At 42.6% G+C, this 20,644-nt stretch overlaps 1 protein-coding gene across 2 annotated transcripts in view; it reads left to right on the plus strand.

Annotated features, from left to right (window-relative positions):
* The window catches only part of Tnks (tankyrase), a 151,004-nt gene that overhangs the window by 10,756 nt on the left and 119,604 nt on the right, over nt 1-20,644 (plus strand). For both annotated transcript variants that reach the window (XM_039094390.2, NM_001106084.2), the window contains one exon: nt 20,344-20,568. In XM_039094390.2, coding sequence (XP_038950318.1) covers nt 20,382-20,568 — 187 coding nt within the window. In that variant the 5' untranslated portion in view covers nt 20,344-20,381. The remainder of the gene's footprint in view (nt 1-20,343; nt 20,569-20,644) is intronic.

Here is a 20,644-nt window from a genome sequence, read left to right on the forward strand (position 1 = left end):
TGTGCATGCTAGGTGGACGGAAGCTGGGAAGGTCTAACATGTGAGTAGTGTTGTCAGTACAGTGGAGGACAGTAGCTGCTTTAGGAATGATTCCTAATAAGAAGGATGGGTTGGGCTAGTTCTTCACCTAGAGCATGAGTATGCTGCTATGCCATGTAACCAGCTGGCTTTGCACAGGGAGAGAGAGGCTGCTTGCTGGTTGGGGTTCCTTGATGTTAGACTTGCCAGATAAATTTATCACTTAAATTTTGGGTTTTTATAATTGTCTTTTATGATAGCAAAACAAGCTGAGCTACTTGTGTCATTCATGTAGTTTCTTGATGACAATTGAGCAGGATTAGTCACCATGAATAGGCGGTAGTGTGATGAGGATGAGGTAAAAGAAGAACGCTTTGCTTTCTATCAAACAAGCCATAGTATGTGCGTATGGGTGTGTGTATGTATGTATGTATGTATGTATGTATGGATGGATGGATGGATGGATGGACTAGAATGAGTTTCTTGGGATTTTATTAAAGCCTCGGCACTTGGGATGATGGATTTTGAGCCTAATTTTTTTGAAAGTCATTTTGACTTCAAGTAATAGAGGAGAACGTCTTAGTTGTGCGCCTTGGGGTCCTGTTCTTCATGGACTCTGTCAGGTTCTGTGATTGTTGTTGCCTGCTTTGTGGAAATTTGCTTTGCTGTTTGCTCAGGCTGTCTATAGAATTAAAGCACCACGACCCTTTGACTGTGTTCTTTTCAGTCTTTGTGGAATGGCAGTTCCCAGTTCAGTTTAAACAACTGAGTCTTTTTCTTTTACACTGTAGGAAATGGAGAAATAAAGTATGAAGGTTCCTTTTGGTTGTAACTAAATGGCTAGTGGCAGGTTTTTATTTGTTTGGACTTGGAACTTTTTTCTTCTTAAAGAATAGAGTAAACATTTGATAGTTGACATAGACTTGTTAACTGCAGGGTCAGGCAGCCTTTAGAAAGAGTTGACTGACCCACAATTCCTAAAAGCTATAGTCTTCATATCACTAGTTATAGTTTTAAAAATTAGTGAAACTTCCCAATATGCAGTGCCTTTGAAAAGTTCGGGTAAGTCCAAGTAGATCCAACAGGATTGATCATTCTGATCTAGCTAGGGGAGCCATTTGTATGGTCCCAGCCATCCTGTTCATACATGGCTTTTTCGTCCTTTTTCATGGGCTTACCTTATACTGCCTTGAACGGACCATCTTTAAAAAGAGATGACAGCGGAGTACAATTAATAAATATACCATAGCTGTTTTGTGAAATAATGTCTGGATTACAGATGCTAAGTTGTTCTTTTGTGAAGGAAAAACCTCATTTGGAAAAAAATTCTCAACTAATTTGTAGAGCAAGGTATTAAAAACTTGGCTTACCCGGTGTTCTCCACAAGGTAGTATCCATAATGCAGCTATGAACTGTATAATTGTGGGCTGGAGAGATGGCTCAGAGGTTAAGAGCACTGACCACTCTTCCAGAGGTCCTGAGTTCAATTCCTAGCAACCACATGGTGGCTCACAACCATCTGTAATGGGATCTGATGTCCTCTTCTGATGTGTCTGAAGACAGCAACAGTGTACAATGTACTCACATACATTAAATAAATAAACCTTGAAAAAATGTATAATTGTTATCCTATTGGGAATTTATGAAAACAAGGAGAACCTTAACATTGGTATTCGATGCACTTTGGAAGAGGGAGCTTTTTAGGTTAATATTAATATTTCTAGTCTCATGTTTGACTTTCTTAATATAGAAATAATAATATAATGCACTAACCCACCTTTTATTGTCAGAGTCAGAATTCACAGAGCTGCTAGGTGACACAGTAACTAAACCTGTGTATCTGGTTGTCCTAAGGTCTGGCTGCCCAGTGGTAATTTTATAGTAATGAGAAACTAAAATTATGTTTTGAGTTATTTTATAATTTGACAGCTGGCATGACTTTCTCAAATTTGTTTCCTGATGGTTAAAACAATCATCTGAATTTGAAAGAAAAAAAAAATAGTCCTTCATCTTACCACTTGAAGGCAAGTAGTGGAATGTGGTGGACGGATCCCTCTAGCTCTTTCCTTGGCATTTAAAGTAAAGCTCTTCAGTAAGTAGGCTGTTAGAGTATTTATCGTTATTAGGATTCTTGTCCTAAAGATTGGTTTTTTACACTTGCGAATGTGTGTGTATTTGCATGTGTTCATGTGCACCATGAGCGTGTTGGAATCCATGGAGCCCAGAAGAGGGGGTTAGAGCCCCTGGAGCTGGAGTTTGAGAATTCTGCTGTGGGTGCTGGGAACCAGGCCTGAGTCTCTTGCAAGAGCAGAAGCACCCCTAACTGCGGAGCCACCTCATCCAGTTCCCAGGGTGTTGGACTGTCTTACCCTTTGTTTATCTGATTGTAAATACATAGTGTTGGGCTGAGTGATCATCACAGAGCCTCACTAAATCAAAGGGCATTTTAGCCATTCTGTTAAGTCTAGAGAGTTTTAAGAAAATCTTGATAAATTTTGTTAAATATTTTTGATTCACAGAAGCAAACTTAAATAGCAAATAAAACAAGGAAGTCACAACTATTTGAAAACACATGATGATACTGAGCTGTAGACTTAAAAACGTTTCAGATGGAGCTGGTGAGACGGCTCAGCAGGTAAAAGTGCTTGCCGTGCAAGCCTCATCCCTGATCTGATCCCACAGCTGATGTTAGAAGGAAAGTTCCAACCCAGAGCTGCCCTCTAACCTCTTCATGTGTGTTATAGCATGTGCTTGTTTTCACTCACACACATACCGTGCTGACCCCCATACTTATAGTAAATACTAAAATAGGTCAGATGGTACGTTTTATATAATGTATATTTTGCCATAATTCAAATGAAACAACAAATGCGCTAGTAGATGTTTTGGCCTTTGTTATCTTACAGAGTCGTGTGTGTGTGTGTGTGTGTGTGTGTGTGTGTGTGTGTGTGTGTGTGTACATGCTTGTATAGGTCTGCATGTGTGTGTGGGTGTGCATATGTATATGAATTCATGTGTGGAAGTGGAGGTCAAAGCTGGAGCTCACAGTTTGGCCACTGAACTCTAGGGATCTTCCTGTCATCCAGCCTGAGCACTAAGGTTACAATGTTATCAGAGTCACCTTGTAACTCTGCTGCTCTCCGAGGCTGCTGGAGAGCCAAACGCAAGTCCTCATGGATGCATGATGGTCACTTTATTGACTGAGCCATCTCCCAGCCTGAGAACTCATTATTTAATATTGCCAATGTGAAATATGGAAATACTGGCATTCAGTAGCATGAATTTCAGCAGTTATGTTAATAATGTCCTTTCAGTTTTTCTGTCAGTTAGTGTTGTGTCTGAATGACTATGGTTCTGGCGTGTGAAATTCACCATTTAAGAAGTGTTGGTGGAAATTCACATGAGCTTAATGGAACTTGCATTGGTTAACAGTTATTGAGACAATTCTACAGTGTAATCCTCACTCTTAGGCCATCTTGATCTCTAGTTCCAAGGGACCTAGATGGTAAGGATTTCTCAGGGCCTCACATAGTCGGACACTACTAAAATGGTATGGTCCTTTGTCAGAAGCTCACCAAGTAGTTCTCAAGTCTTCTGCAAGACGATGAGTGGTGTTCTTTCCTGTCCTTGCTGTGTACTGTTCCCTGGGTCAGTGGGAATAATCTTTCCACCCCAGGTCAGGCACCAATGACAGAGCACAGAGACAGTCCTCCCAAGTCTGGCTTGGTGAGCCATTGAGCTTATTGGGGTTGTATAACTGAAAAGCCCAGGGCAGTGTGGTTAACCTCTCACAAAAACAACATAAACAGAACCTGCCGGACTTGCAGGCAGCACTACCAGAGTCTGCTTTCTATAGCAGTTGTTGGCAGCTGTGAGGTATCCTAAGGGAGAGCATTTTGTCCTTTAAGAGCTGGAAGAAGAGACCAAAGTTTTTTGCTGTTTCACTTGAATTGAGACCTTTTTATTTCAAAGTGTTAGTAGGGTCTAATGCAACACCAAAAGATCGAATCGCCTGCATCGGTCATCCGTAGATGAGGTGTGGAGCAGGTGTGGCAGCATGAAGGGACGGAGCTTCCTTATAAGGCATCTTATTAGATATAGATTACAAATACCTAAACACACGATTCTTATGACTACTTCATCTGGAGCTCTTGCACATCCTTATACCCACAATGGGTTTCCTAGGGCTCCAGCCTGGATGTTTATATCCTTGCCTTCTGTGCTTACTGGGATCCAACTTCCTGTTTCTGACAGGTGTTGATAAGCACCGTGGTTTTGCCTTTTTATGAGTCATACCTGGCTGCTAAAAGGGTTCCAGGCTGGGCAAACATCTTTACCCCTGGTGTGCTTTCTTCTAGGGAGAAGTGTACACAGCCTACTCTAACGGACTAAGTGCCTGCCCCAGGAGAAGCTTAGTTTTTTTTCACCTGTACTGTTCTTTCTCTTTGACCCTTTCAAATGTTTCAGGCTTCAAAGTGTTCAGGGACTGACAAGCACAGTACATGGGTTTTTGTCAGTCTTTACCTGGAAATTCTGGCTTGGTAGGAATCCTGCTGTCTGGAGACCTGGACAGACTCTCTGTCCCCCTGCCTTTCTCTCATGCCCCTTGTTTGAACACTTTATGAACAATGCACATAAGTGAGTCATTTAGAGTCCACTTTATAAAGATCATATTTTACCATGGACTCACTCCGCCAAGCCACGAAAGCCCCTTCCCCATCTTAACTCCCCTCTCTGAACAGAATCCTGTCTAGCCTGCTATTGTGTGACAAAACTTTTCCAGGGGAGACATAACACATGTCTACTCACCCTAGATAGGGATCCTGTGACAGACAAACCAAAGAGTGGATACCAGCAAAGTCCAACTTGGTGAACCACTGAGTTTAATTGGGAGCAAAAATGATTCCAAGGCAGCTCTGCACCAAAGCCCACTCCAGCGTGAGTGACAGCTCAGCAACACGGGGACACCTGGAGCACACTGCACAGCTTGCAGGCAGCTCAGCCGATGGAGAGTCCTACTAAGGCCTCTGGCCTAAATCTCTTCCAAGCAGCTGGTCTGCTTTCTGAGTCTACTTTACAGCTCAACTCTGCTCTGCAGAGAGGGACTCTCACCTTTTATTGCTGGCTCTGGCAGGGAGGGGCCTAATGACAGTATCTGGTCAGTTTCAGGCTCCAAAGCTATTTTGAGTTGTTGCCCTTACTATTTAAGGAGCTTCCTGCAGGATGGAATGTTTCAGTCTCGAGGAAGGAGACACAGCAACTGGTGGGGGTACACACATGGCATTTCTTACACTCACTTCTGTCCTTCCTCCTTGTCGAATATGCTTTGACACAGGAACTCAACTGGCCATAACCAAGTATCCCAACGTGAGCCATTCTAGTCCCTCAGGGACTAATTCTCCTCACATTGCCTCAGATTACACTGCTTTGGTTTCAAGTGGGGGTGAGTCATTATATTAGTCACGTTCTCTGCTTCTAGGGCAGCCAGACCGAGCTCGTCTATCCCCATGTTCCAGCAGCTTCACGGACAGGCTGTGAGGGACTCTTCATTGTTTTTAGGTGCAGTGTATTATTCCCTGGTTACCACAGCCCCCTGTACTGGCACATTATTGAGGCTGCCATCTGTTTGTTGGATTACAGGTTTTCTCTTCTGTACTAAGTTTAGATGTGAGGGATATCTTGTGCTAATCCTTTACCATCTTCCTTTTCACTGTTTGATTCTTCCCATGCATTTTTACTCTTTGGATGTTAGTAGGGGTTATTTAGCACAAAACTAGTTTGTACTCTACTCCTTGCACCCCACAGGTCGTGAGAAACAGCAGTCTAGCCCCTCCATCTTCGCCTCCCCCTTCCCTGCCACAGGGCTCACATGGAGGATGCATCTACATGTCTTTTTCCTGTTGCAGCGCGCTCTCTCAGGCTGGCCTGTTCATTCTGAGAAGACAGCTCAGCCTCTGTCGTATGTCTCACCACTCACAGCAGAAATCTGTATGCCAGCAGCCACTGCCTGCTTACAGTCCTCTCCAGTCTGTGCTGCTTTGGGGAATTGTAGTAGTCTCTAGACCATCAGCTGCTTGGGAGGCATCCTCTTACTCATCAAGGAAGAGTGCCACACCCCATACCACATAGAGGAAACTCGGATTGTCCCAGAGATGCTCCAGGTCTAAATAGTTCAGACTCAGTTGCACATCTTTTTTTTAAAGGTTTATTTTATGTAAGTGAGTAGCTGTCTTCACACACACCAGAAGAGGGCATAGGATCCCATTACAGATGGTTGTGAGCCACCATGTGGTTACTGGGAATAGAACTCAGGACCTCTGGAAGAGCAGTCAGTGCTCCTAACCACTGAGCTATCTCTCCAGCCCCTCAGTTGCACATCTTATCACCCATGTTGGGGTACACAACTACCACTACATCAAGGTGCCATCCCTTATGTACTCTATTCCTGTGCACCCCACAAGTTGTAAGAAACAACAGCCAAATGTACTGTATTTCTTTGCTTTGTTCTCTATTCCTGTGCACCCACAAGCTGTAAGAAGCAGCAGTCTGTGCCCATGTTGGATTGCTGTGCGGATACTCCTCCACCTTCAAATAGATCAGCTTCAGTTGCACATCCTAGACTTCTTGGGCTTTGTTTGCCCCGGATTGGATGCTAGTTGCATTGTGTGACTTTTCTTGGGAATCTATGACCATACAGTCCTCCACCCCCAAGTATGATGCCAATGGCAAACCAAAGAAAGGATGATTGCACTCAAGTTTACTTGATGAAAGAGTGAGTTTATTAAGGTTACTTTGAGGAGCTTCAGTAACTTGGAGTGTATCACCAAAAGCCCGTGTCGGCTCATGTCATAAAAGCCACCCCACTTGAGTTTGCTGCACACGTTCCTAGTAGCCCATAGAAGCACCTCTTCCCCCAGTAGTTGTTTACTGCTTATGTATCCTTGCGGAGGAGCATCTTGAGTTTTGAATAACTCTCTTATGAAACGAACCCTCTCCCTTCCTTCCAGGAGGGATTGTTTAATTGTGTTGTTCTCAGATGTTTTCACCTCAGGACTCTTAATTCTCAACGGTGGAGTAATGCTCCTCCCTGACCCTCAGGGTTCTAGGATGCCTGAAATTGGATCATATCAAGTTCTGTATAAATTGTTTTCGCAAAACATATACCCAGTGTAAGGTTTGATTTATAAATTAATAAAGGATTAGCAGCAGTAATACAGAAACAGAAGAGCTGGTGGCAAATTCTGTGCAGGTAGTCTTGATCCTCTCCAGAAGTCTCTAAGTCAAGAACTCCCAAGGAAGCACGGTTAGCTCATTCTGTTGTATCGACGTCAGGAAAAGAACTGAAATGTCAGGAGAGTGAGGAGAAGCAACAACAATGGACAGATAGATTGGGTACCCTGGGCAGAACACAGAGCAAAGCTCACTTCGCCACACTGCTGCTTTATACATTACATTATTTGTTTCTGGTCTTCTCCATATAATGCTCCCAGTCAGTGGCTGGCTGCAGGCCACTAGTCAGAAAGCAGGAAATGACTCTGCTGAGTGTATGTTTGTGAATATGGGTTACATCTTTTGAGACTTACGTTATAAGTTAAATTGTAGCAGTAAAAATACATCAACTCCATCGTCTAAGAGTAAATAACACTTGCAGTTAGATAGTTTCTGAAACCAAGATTACTGAGCAAAGGTGGTGTTCTGTGTTTTGAGTCAGTTTAATGACAGATTTTATAGAAGGCAACCCAATTCTCGCCTTTCCCCTGCCATTGGATCAGTTTAATGACAGATTTTATAGAAGGCAACCCAATTCTCGCCTTTTCCCTGCATTGGATTGAACTCATGAAACAGTTAATGGAGTGGAGAAGGAAAATACTATTTCAATAGTCTGTTTAAATAATAGATTTTTTTTCTTTATAATACAGGGTTTGGTTAATTCTTGTGAGGAGAGTTTTGAGCCTTATCAAAGAATTTTTCGTATTCCTGGTATGTTAAAAACTACTGACTTTAGTTTACAGAAATGGATCTTATTGCTATATGGTTTGGCCTTCTGGGAAAAAGTACTTTGGTATGCCATGCAGGTCTTTCAGAGTCCAAGCAGCACATGTGTTAGTAACACCAGTCTTAGAAAAGTAATGGTTATTGGGAAACTGCTAACATTATAAAAGCTTGTGTAATACTATGAAATTTGGCATTTGTCTAAAAGCTTAAAGTCTGTCTTTGGGAGCGAAGATTGTTGCTCACTTCTAAGTAACAGGTTCCCGTATTCATCCTGGAGAAAATGTAGGCCAAACGCAGATGTGCGGACTGGTCCTGGGTAGCTGAGTAATGAGTGAAATAGGCCATTGCATCCAGGTGCTTAGGTGACTCTCACTGCGGCACAGCCTTACTCAGAGATGCTCTTCAGAGGCTGCAATTCAGGCAGATTATTAACATTTGCATGAAGAATATTCTCACGTGAAATTGGCTCTGGAAAACTACCATAAAAATACCACGAAGTCCTGGCGATAAAGCTGGAGCCTACCGTTTGATGTCTCCCCTTGGGTAGTGTCGTGTTACAGTTTATTTGTGTTGAGAACACTATGGATGCATTTTCCAAATGACCAAGGCATGATGCTATGAAATCAAGCACCGTCGCTATTTGCATCGAGGAAAGCAGTACCAAGTATTGAACTTCTGAGATCCCCAGGAAAGATCTTCGAGACCACTAGGAACCCATAGCGTAGTGGGTAGTGTGAAGTGTGCTGATTAATACAGATAGCTCAAAATTTTAACATGGGTTTAAGAATCTGCCGATGGGTGTGGATAGTCTCGTATACACCACAATTTACATGCAATTTTCAGAATTATACATTCCCGCAGCTGTATAATCATAGTTCTCAAACGGGAAGGTTTGTTGCTGGGCCACGCCCCAGAGTTTCTCTTCTGGTTAGTCTGTAGCAGAGACTGATAATTTGCCTTTTTACCAAGCCCCAGAGTTGCCCATACTTTTGGGGAGCAGATTCCTAATCCTGAACTAATTTTATCACTGGTGTAGGGTAAGCTTGGGTTTTTAAAAATCCCTCCTCGCTGTTTTCAATCATGTGCAAAATTGAGAATCATTGTTGGAGGATACATAAAATTGAGTTAAGACTCCCATAGTTAGTGAGATGTTGTGGCAGTTGGTACTTGCTGTGCATGAACCTTCCAAGTGGTTTTATATGTGAGAGAAACAGTCCTGTGTTCCTTAGATTGTACTTAAGGAGCCCTGGGTGCTGAGTCTGTGGAATAAAGTAGGTGCTGTAAAGTGCTGTGTGTAGAATCCCAGAGTTTAGCTTGGAAATTTGTGCTGCTAGATTGGATTTCTCAAGAGAGTCTACTAGTTTATGTTCCTCACGCAGTCCTTACACCTTCAACAATACTTCCATAGTTTGTTTTTGAAATGCAGCAAACACAGATAAGCAAACACAAATCGTAAGTATATTATAAAGTGAATTTTCAGTGTTTATGCCTGGGTGTATGGGTACCCAGATTAAGAATCAGTACATCTGCAGCCGCAAGCTTGTCTGACTCTAGCCCTTAACCACACATGGGTCAGCTTTTGAAGTAGGCGAGAGGATTTTGTCTGGTTACTTGTTGTGTGTGGTTTGGCTGTCCCGGGGCAGGAGTTTGTTTTAGTGCTGTGTTCAATCTGCGGTGACTGCTGCGTCTGGGTATCATTGGCTGTTGTGAACAGTGCTCTTAGGAACGGTTCTGTGTGTCCCTAATGTCCTCATAGAAAATATATTTCTTAGCTTTTACACTCTTGTTATATTTGTTTATGGAGGTGAGGTGGTTGTGCCATGCACAAGTGTGGTGGGCAGAGGACAATTCGTGGAAGTTAGTTTTCTCCTTCTGCCACGGGACTTTGGTGACAGAGTTTTTTCTGAGCCATCTTGCAAGCCCAATGTTATAATAAAGCAAACAAATAATATATTTTAATTTACATTTCTAGTGAATCATTGGTTGTGGTTAATCTTTTTCTCTGCCTTTGGCCATTTGGTTGTGGACTTTTTGTGTCACTCTAAATATCTACTGTGGACGTTTTGTGTCGCTCTAAATATCCATTGCTCTGCTTTCATTTAATCTGTCAGCCCTAGATTATTGCTTTTCCTTTTGTCTCCTTTTCTTCCATCCTGAGATGTTGTGTCTGCCTACATTCTTTTATCGTTTCCTTATTTTATGTTGTAGTCTCTCTAGTTTGCTTTGCTATGCACTGAGAAGTAGGGATTTAAAGAAATGGTTTTTCTGAACTATTCTAAAAATGGTTCAGTTGCTTAGAATTTATGTCGCGCGCCCAATGTCTCACCAGCAGGAACACGCACGCGGACACCAGGATCCTTCTGCAGCAAAGCGTTTATTACATCTTGAAGAGGAGAGAGCCGGGGCCCAGAATGGCGCTGCTTATATACACCCTAGCACGGCGCGTCCACACCTGATTGGTCGCTTACCCATGATCTCATAGGCACGCCCTGGAGTGGGCAAAGACCTGGCGCGAACACACTCTTGCACATGCGCACACAGCTAGCTTCCTGAAAGGAAGTCGGGCTGGCGCAGCGGAAGCCAGCGCCATCTTGTAATGGCGAATGCTATCCCGTCTTTCCACATGGGGCGCAGCGGAAGCCAGCGCCATCTAGTGGTGGTGAATGTTATTGCGGCTTTCCACATCTCCCCCTTTTTGTTTTACTAGCATGAGGCTGGTCTAGGCCTCTGCAGTTACATCCATATGCTGTGGCTCCTGTCTTAGGTTGTTCCTTTAATGTCACAGCCTTATCCGTCGTAGGGTAACCCTATCACCACCGGGTCCCATGTCTTAGATTGGTCTGTGCATGAGGAAAGTTGCCCGTCTCTGGATACCGCAGTGCTGTGTGACAGTAACTGCTAAACGACCTAGGGTGAACTCTACAAAAGAGGCCAGCCAGCAAATGAGTTAGTGGGGAAATCATGATCACCCTATCGCGTGCAATGAGGAAACCTCAGCGATGTAGAAGGGCTGATCAAAGAATCATTGAGTCTCTCTCATCCCAGTGCAATGGATCCACAAATCCATGGGGTGCAAGAGCAGAGAACTCAGATGTCGACTAATTTTTGAGGATAGATAACCAAATTTCAGGGGCGGCCCTTTGTTCATGAGGGTGTGTTATCAACTCCATTACCATTTTCAAAGAGCTGGGTCTATGGTTTTGTTTAGTTGTCTGAGCCAGAGCACTGAAAGGACAGTGAGTTGTCACAATTTACACTGAAATCATCACTCACTGATTTCATGTAGAAAACTTGCCTCTAGTAAAGCATTAAGTAATTGAAATCAATTGTAAACCACAAGCCACACATTGGCTATCAGCATATGAATTGAAAGCTTGATTTAAAAACAGTGGCTAAAGCACAGAATTTAATAATCTGTGCTGAAGCAGCAGAAACTCAAGAGAATAAACAAGTGATCCAATCATATATGTAGCCTTTTCATTAGATGAACCACCTATAAATGCACTAAGCGCATTTCCTATGGGTTGTATGCACAAATATACAGTTTCTTTTTAAAATACTTCCATGACTCTAGCCTACAATTCTGTATTAACACAACTGAAGCTTTATCTCCAATGTGGATAACAAAGAAAGACCTAAATCCTCTGGTAAGGTGAGGTACTTAGCCAATTAACATATCCTTAGTAGCTTAAAATTAGTTTTAAATATTCTTTTCTGGAGTAGTGCAACAGCTACTCCCCAAATATTAAAGCTCATTTTGAGAGCAAAAGTTTGTAGTAAAAATTTCCATATACACTTAAAGATTTAAAGTTCTAACTTCTTATATTGAAGAAGCAACAAAATTACATAATACAAGGCTGTTAGCAATCCTCTAAATCTATCTTGAAATGGCAGTTGAAGTAAGCAAACTGGCTGTAATGCTCTCACAAGTTCTAAAACCTCATCAACCCTTTGTAAATCCTGTAACAGTCTCTACCTGTTTGATTTTTTTCTCAATTATAAATAAGTTTGAGTTAGTCAATGCAACACTGGCAATCCTTAATCACAATCCTTAAATTCTCCTTATAACACCAGAGCACAACCACAAGGTCACCTGAGTTCTGAGTATGTGACTAGGCAGCTGTTCTTGGGGCAGTGGAATTAGCATCAACATACAGTAACTTCAGGGCAAACCACAACTTTGGAAAGCAAAACTCAACCTCCAACAACCTAGTCTCCAAAATATAGTCTCCAGAGTCTGTCCTTCATGTTACAAAGTTTGACTGCCAATACCTACATATGAACGCACGATGGTGTAGTCTCCCAATACCTTAACAAAGAGACATTGTCCTAAATTCTTTTAGAAGCCTGGTTTCTAAGATAAGAGTTCCATAAAAATATTGTCTCAATTTAGACCTGTTTCCTTAGGTTGGCTCATGCCACATCTTGTCTAGAATGACTCCATTCAAATTACCAGCTTTATGTCAACTTTCTGTTACCAATATTATACCTTTTTAACCATATCCAGTAACTTAAAGGCCAATAGTCCATAACCAAGGCATGTAGAGCATATTTACACATTTAAAACCAATCAGAAACAAAATTGAAGTGGCTACACAAATCTTTAATATTTAGACCAAGCACCATTTTTACTTTTCTAGCTATGATTTTAAGAGAAGCACCTTGTCACCTGCTAAGTCTAATAATAAGTCAGGGATTTTTCTAAGAGAAACAGCCATCAGCTCCTGTACCAAAGAAGCTGAGGAGCTGTTGGCGCCTTTAAAATCAGCTCCTGTAGACGCTCACCCCCGAGCAGCTTCTCCAGCTGACCTATGCTCCTAGCTACAGGTGCAGGGCTCTAAAGGCCGATTGAAACTGCTTTTTATTTATTTGTTCCTTTTTTAAACGAGTTAAAACCAAATCAAGGTGTGAACGACCAGCAGATAAAGTTTTTACCATTTTCTCTTTTGAACATGAAACATAAAACATTTAAGCAACAAGAAACAAAAACCACAGACATAAACTGACATACATGGACAGCTTGGTGCACCAAGGACAGACAATAGACAAAGGGGAAAAACTAGATGATGTCCCACCAAAGGAACCCAGATTCCAATAGGAGTCAGCAGAGAGGTAGGATTTCCCCTTTCCCACCACTTCCACGGTGACCATCCACGCGAGTGGAGTTGATATGGACGATGGATTGTCTCAATTCCTGGACTAGTCCATCAACGTGTTGAAACCAAATTCCTGTAAGATACTGAGATATATTACGGGATATCTGAGCAGCACGACTGACATTCACAAATGGTATGGAAGTGAAACGCAGTCCTGAATATTTCCACTCACAACCCAATTACATTAACTCCATCAAGCTGTGCATGGGCATTGAGATGTCCTTGGGGGTAGGGGGTAGGAAAAATGAAACCTGACTGGTCTCAGCTGAAAGTCCTTGAGACCAGGAATCCAAGTAGGCACACTCTGTAAAATCAGCTCTGAAGACAAAAGTTTAGAATTGAGATATCTTTTGTTTGATTCTCCTGAGTAAATTTTTCAGGCGGTCTACCTCTATCAAATCTGATCAGTATGACTCTGAAGTTTCCAGAGCCTAATCACACCTTTTACAAGCACAAAGACAAAATTTTTCTCCCAAAATACTGTGTTCCTTTTATCTCCTTTTCTTTTCTTTTTTTCTTTCGAGACCTATTCTCCTTCCGACATACTTTCTTGTTGTTCTGCAAGGACCCTCTGACCTGTCCTAACGGCTGTAACGGCTCCCCACACAAAGAAAAAATAAACAAAATTACCAGCCTTGCCCACAAAGGATCCATAACTTTCGGTTTCTTCACAGTGGCTCTCCACCTAGGCCCATATCTTTCTTCTTCATAGCGAGCTGCCTCATCTTCTAAATCCTCTTCCTCAGAGGGGCTAAGCTCGTCTGTTTCTGAACTATCAAGCCCCAAAGCCTCTAACTCCTTTACCAGATAAAGGCTTTTTTTTTTTCGGGGTTTTCTCCTCCTTTCCCTCTTTCTCTCCCGGGGCGTCCTTTCCCCTATCTCGCTTCCTCGGATCTAAAGTCCTTGGAAGGGTCTTTTTTTCTTATGTGCACCTTTTCTCTTTGAGCTCTTTAATCTTTCATTCCGCTCTGTTTCTGACATGCTGTATCAAGACCAAACATGCCTCTCAGAGCTTACCCTAGACACTGCAGTTCTGAATCCTCTTGGCGAGCGGAGGCTCTCCTCAGCGCCGGCGATGGTGAGGCGTTTTTCCGGGTTTCGGCACCATATGTCACGCGCCCAACATCTCGCCAGCAGGAACACGCGCGCGGACACCAGGATCCTTCTGCAGCAAAGCATTTATTACATCTTGAAGAGGAGAGAGCCGGGGCCTAGAATGGTGCTGCTTATATACACCCTAGCACAGCGCGTCCACACCTGATTGGTCGCTTACCCATGATCTCATAGGCACGCCCTGGAGTGGGCAAAGACCTGGCGCGAACACACTCTTGCACATGCTCACACAGCTAGCTTCCTGAAAGGAAGTCGGGCTGGTGCAGCGGAAGCCAGCGCCATCTTGTAATGGCGAATGCTATCCCGTCTTTCCACATGGGGCGCAGTGGAAGCCAGCGCCATCTAGTGGTGGCGAATGTAATTTGTTAACAAATTAAGATAAAATGAAGCTTGAGGGTTTAAAAAATTGTATTAGTGTTTGTGTGTTTTTCTCTGGGCTTTTTTTTTAGTTATGATTCATTCATTGTATTGCATTTAGTTTTTTCTTCCTCTGAGAATACCACCATTGTCTGAGGAGCTCTCTGATACGATAAAGGAGAGTGGACTGAAAACCACTAACAGAATTCAAGGCTTGGCAGTTTTTCTTTCTTCTGATGCCACTGTTTCTATTCTACACTTAGCTTCTAGTTCTCTACTTGTTAGACGTTTTCTTTCTGAAGGACTTTGGAAGTTTTTAGCAGTGGAAGTTGTTGTTCTCACTGCAGCCTGTGAGCTCTTAGTCTGGAAGTTAGATCTTCCTTGAGCATGTCATTTTTGCAGAGCTTCTTCTCTTCCTAGTCTCGTCACTCCTGTCTCTTCTTGAATTCTTGCCTTCTGTACCTGTTCTGAGCCTTCCAGAAGAGCTCTTCAGGCTTGGGTTTCTGGATGATGAAGTATGCATTCTAGGCTGTGGGAATGTTGATAGGTGTGCTAGGACCCAGAGCGCCCCAGGGTGACTTCTTTAACTGTGTTCCTGGCATTTTCTACACCTTCCTTTTTCTCTAAATGCTGCCACCTTCGATGTAATTGTGCACTTGGCCTCTGGCCTGCTTGCAGGATTTTCCCTCTACTTTGGCTGGAGCTGCACTGGAAATCCTGACTTCATATTTTACAGCAGTGAAGGGGACACAGTGCCAGTGTTGATTGTAGGCCTTCCCTGGTCCATCGCCTGTCTAGGCAGGGTAATTATCTTCTGCTATTGAACTCGTCTTTTTGAATTGGAATCTAACAGTCTTTTTTTTTTTTTTTTCTGTCCCAATCTTGGGACAGTTTATTTTTACTCCCCGTCTCTTAACCTTTTTTGTTTCTGGTAGTTTCTCCATTAGGTTCAAGGAAAGCACTCTTTTATTTCTCTGTACTTTAACATAAACTTACTTATTTTCTTTCTTTCTTTCTTCCCCCTAAACCAGGTTCTATAAGATAGAATAGTTTTCAGTTAGGGTCTGCTTTTGACAAATGAGAAATCAGCAGGGAACTATACTCCTTTGTGACTTCTGATCAGATGACTAGGAGCTAGCATATCTTCTAATGATTAAAAGCTAATATCATTGCATTCAAAGTGAGGAGGGAAAGCAATAGTGGCTGAGTGTTAAATGTTTGTCATTGGCTGTGTGTTCCAAAGTAACCTGACGCTTATTCCTGGTGTCTGTGCTTCAGTGTGCATTAGGTTGGGTAAATTCACTTGGTCCATAGAAGACAAGGAAGATGCAGGTTCTTTCCACAATTCCCAGGACAGATGTTCATGACAGCATGCAGATTTCCTCCTTAAAATACAGTAAACCCGAAAACCTAAAAACATGTCAGAAGAAGAAAGTGGACAGAGTTAAAGGCAGCTGCCTTCCCACACATCAGCCAGGATACACATGACTCAGAATAAATTTAGCAGAGTTATAATTCCTCCATGTATGGACCTCCAGAGTAGTCAGTGATGTCAGGGAACCGGGTGCATACGCTGGGTAGAGAAGTGTTTAAAAGCTCTGCAGTTACTGTTCAGAGGCCTCTGTGTTGGTTAGTTTTGTCAGCTTGACACAGGTCTATCTGGGAAGAGGACTCTCAGTTTAGGAATTTTCTCCATCAGGTTGACCTGTAGGCGAGTCTGTGAGACAGTTCTTTGATTACTAATGGATGTGGGAGAGCCCAGCCCACTGTGGGTGGAGCTATTCCTGGGTAGTTGGTGGTGAGTTAGTTGTGTAACAGTCTGAGCAGGCCATGCAGAGGACACCAGTAAGCAAGGTTTCTCCATGCTACTGTTTCCTGACTTCTTCCCTTCCTGTTGGACTGTGAAGTAGAAGTGTAAGCCAAATAAACCCTTTGATCCCCAAATTGCTGTTGGTCCTGTTTACCCCAGCAGTAGAAAGCAAGTGAGGCCGGTCTCTTCTGAGCTAGCTCCTCAGTCCTCAGTCTCTAAGAGCCTGTTTATCTTTGCCACGAAGTCAGTGTTCTTGACAGTTTCAAGCTTACTTGACTTTTTGAGTGTCTTTTGGGTGTTCTTGATCTTAAAATACTTTCAGAAAATTTTTAAAAATTACGTGTAATGTGAACTTTGTGCGTGTAGCTTTGTTGGTAGTCAACTAACAACAGGTTGGTTGTTGGTTGTTCACTGCTATTTATAAAAAACTTGAGGGTTGGGGATTTAGCTCAGTGGGTTGGGGATTTAGCTCAGTGGTAGAGCACTTACCTAGCAAGCGCAAGGCCCTGGGTTTGGTCCCCAGCTCCGAAAAAAAAGAAAAAAGAAAAAAAAAAAACTTGAGCTTGTAATACTCCAAACACCTTTGGTTTTTCTCTTTTGATAATATTGTGCATGTTACTGTTAAGGTTTAAGGTTGTTTCTTGCAGGTTTTAATTGTAGGCAAGCTTAAAAATGTTAAATGTTAAGTGGAATGACTTTTTCTTCCTGGATTTTTTAGCTCAGACCTGGGGAATAAATACCAGTGGCCTTATATATACTTCTGAACCAGTTCGAAGGTTCTTAATTGTAATACTTTAAGATCAATAAAGAATGTTGCTAAGTGTATTCAGGTAGGCCTTGTGTTTTGAATTTAGATTTTTCCTCAAAGTGCATTTTATATTTTCTTTAAACATGTGAAATAATGACATTATTTACCAGCAAACGTGCTCAAATTTACAAATCATATTACTTAAGCAGGAACATTGTTGGATGAGCTTTTGCACCTGTGGCTTTCTTGTTTCCCACTTGGACCCTCCACAGACTAAGGTGCTCAACTAGAATTTGGGACCCAGCTGTCCTTGCCTTCTTAATCTATGCCAGGTCTTTATTGTTAGACAGTAGAGCAGGAGTTTTCTTAACTAGTTGCTTCTGGTTTTGTTCTTGATTCTTTTGTTGTGATTTGTGTGTGTGTGTGTGTGTGTGTGTGTGTGTGTTTCTGTCTGTCTGTCTGTCTGTCTGTCTGTCTGTGTCCGTGTGTTCATACGGAAGGCAGAGGTCCATGCTGGGCGTTCTCTGAAGCCACCGTCTATCTTAGTTTTTGAGGCTGGGTCTCTTAGTTGAGCCTGGAGCTCACTAGTTCTAGACTTGAATGATCATGGATCTCCAGGGATCCCTCTGTCCCACACCAAGAGCCCAGCTTTTTTCTTTCTTCCTAACTCAGGTTTGGGAGATTCAGGTTAAGATCCTTATGTCCGCATAAGCACTTGAACAGACTGGGTCATTTTCCCAACTCCTATTGTTTTTAAAAGAGGATCTCCTTATGTAGCACAGGGTGGCCTACAAACTAGGGCTTGCTCAGTCTCTACCGCCAACATTTTGGTACTAGAGGTATATGCAACCATATTTGCTCATTGTTATATAGTGTATTGTTATATAGTGTATTTGCTGGAGGAATGTGTTATTGTCGTTATTATCATTACTATATCAGCTAACATTGAAATAGAGCCATTGACTCACCTGAGAAGCTGAGTACTGCTGTTTGCTCAGGCCTCGGGGCTGGGTGCTTAAGGTGTCCCAATCTGGTGCCCAAAACCTGGCCGGTTCTGGAGACTTTGGGTCTCCTATCAGTGTAGGACTGAGCTGCAGCGGTAAGGAGGAACTGAAGCAGCAGGGAAGCAGCAGCAGGAGGGAAGCCAAGCCAGCTCGACAGCCTTCCTTCTCCATGCCCCTTTCATCTGGGCTGCTACCTGAAGCACTGTCCACACAGGGTGTTCCGAGCTCAGTTAGGGCAGTCGGGTGCCGCTCCTTCCTCAGGTGATTCTAATTTGTGCGGAATTGACATTTAAAGTGAACTTCTCATTCAACTATCAGAAAAACCTTTTAAAGACTCAAATAGCATAAAGTAATTTTCTTATGAATAGTTTCTCGGATCCTTGAAACAAATTTCTACCATGACTTACAGAAGCGATGGCAGATGCTGTTATTTATTCTCCCTGAATTCATCTTCTAATTCTTCACCAATAGATAACTTGATTTTCTTGAGACAGCTGTGTGCTCAGCTATAAAAGACTTGTTTTTCAGCCTGTTTTTGTAAGTGGGCGGGTGACACATTTTTGGCTAGGACAGCATAGGTATTCATACTTACGTGAAGACACTTACTTTCTCCTTTACTAAACATTCTGTATCTAAGCCTTTCTCTTCTTCTGCCTTCTCTCGTGACTGGGAATCAGGTGTCCAGCTCAGAGTTGTAGCAGTTCCACAAGGGCAGACTGATAAGCAAGTGGACACCAAGTGGACAGGCTTTTCAGGGGTTTCTGACACCGTTACTAAGTGGCAAGTGTGAGCCAAGTGAATTTCTGAACTAGTTTGGTGGTGTCACTTGGAACTAATTGTGTTTCTTCCTGATAAAAAGACCTCACCTGTCTTCTAGACCTCATCTTGTCATGTCTGTTGTTGACATTAAGTGAGCATACAGATTTGGCCTCCTGATAGACCCTTCCTCAAATGCAAGCTCCTTACCTGGGCTCACAGAATATGAGTGTCCTGACTTTCCTGATGTCACCTAATGCATCATTGTCTTTTCCATCCCAGTAGGAACAAAGCAAGCCTTCACATCCCCAGGAGCCTTGTTTTCACATCGGGAAGGGTAGGGTTATGATGGTAGAGGGAGGAAAGGAGGGATAGAAACAGACCATAGTACCTCTAACTACCACTGCTAGATACTGTTGTGCCAGGATTAAGAACAGCAGACTGAAACGTGGCCAGCACTGTCTCTAATTTTACTATTCTAATATAAAATTGAACCACCCCTCTCCCCAATCTCGGTTTATCTTAAGGCATTGTCCAGCAGAAATATAATTCACTTTGTGATACATGTCTATGGAATTTTTTTTTTTTAACTTTTTGGGAGACTTCCTTAGTACTTGCTTGGATTTCTATAGATAGCATGGAAGACACTTTTTTTGTTATATTTTTCATATGACTTTAGTTTTATTTAACATGGCAGTTTCTAAGTCGATTAAGTTATATAGTAGGACAGCTCTGGGTCCTGGTCAGCTCTTCCCTTTCTCCTTTGCTAGCCCCAGACTGTGACACTTGGTCACAGTGTCAGCTTCTATATCTTCAGATGCTTCTAGTCTCATTTTCCACCGTGTTTTCTCAGGTTTGTAATCCCGTCACAAATAGCTTTATTGAACTACCTGTTGAACACAGTTTGGCTACCGAGCCTAGTAGTAGTCTGATACCTTCAGAATATTGTAGTATTCTGATATTTAAAATACTTAAATATAAAATTTCTGTCAGCAGCTTTTAAGTATGAGGTCCGTAGGAGCAGCTTATTATGTGATTTTGTTACATGTGGTAACTGTTGGGCAGAAGTCATCTCATTCACTGACATTTCTGACACAGTTGCCTGCCATAGCAAAAGATTAAGAAATGGTTTCTGAGTCAGCCCCTCAGTAACACGTAACATTTCGCTTCTGGAAATGGGAAGGTCAGTTTGAACAAAGTTAATGTTTTTGCTTCTCTTAGCCTTTTTACTATAGTAGAAAGTAGAGAGAGAGAGAGAGAGAGAGAGAGAGAGAGAGAGAGAGAGAGAGAGAGAAAAGTAAATGGTAGGGTACAGTAACTCAGTACTTAGGCGTGGGTCTTAAGGATTTAACTCAGTGTATGGGACATTTCTGTTCTTCCCTGCAGGTTTTGGAAGGAAGGATGTTGTAGAACACTTGCTGCAGATGGGTGCCAATGTCCATGCCCGTGACGATGGGGGTCTCATCCCACTTCATAACGCCTGTTCTTTTGGCCATGCGGAGGTTGTGAGTCTGTTACTGTGTCAAGGAGCAGATCCGAATGCCAGAGATAACTGGAACTATACGCCTCTGCATGAAGCTGCCATTAAAGGGAAGATCGACGTTTGCATTGGTGAGTATTGGTGCTGTATGGCTGCTGATCTAAGTTTGCAGTCAGCTTCAGCTTACGGTTACTCGTGTGCTTTTGC

The sequence above is a fragment of the Rattus norvegicus genome, chromosome 16 (assembly GCF_036323735.1).
Source record: "Rattus norvegicus strain BN/NHsdMcwi chromosome 16, GRCr8, whole genome shotgun sequence".
NCBI classification, from domain to species: Eukaryota; Metazoa; Chordata; class Mammalia; order Rodentia; family Muridae; genus Rattus; species Rattus norvegicus.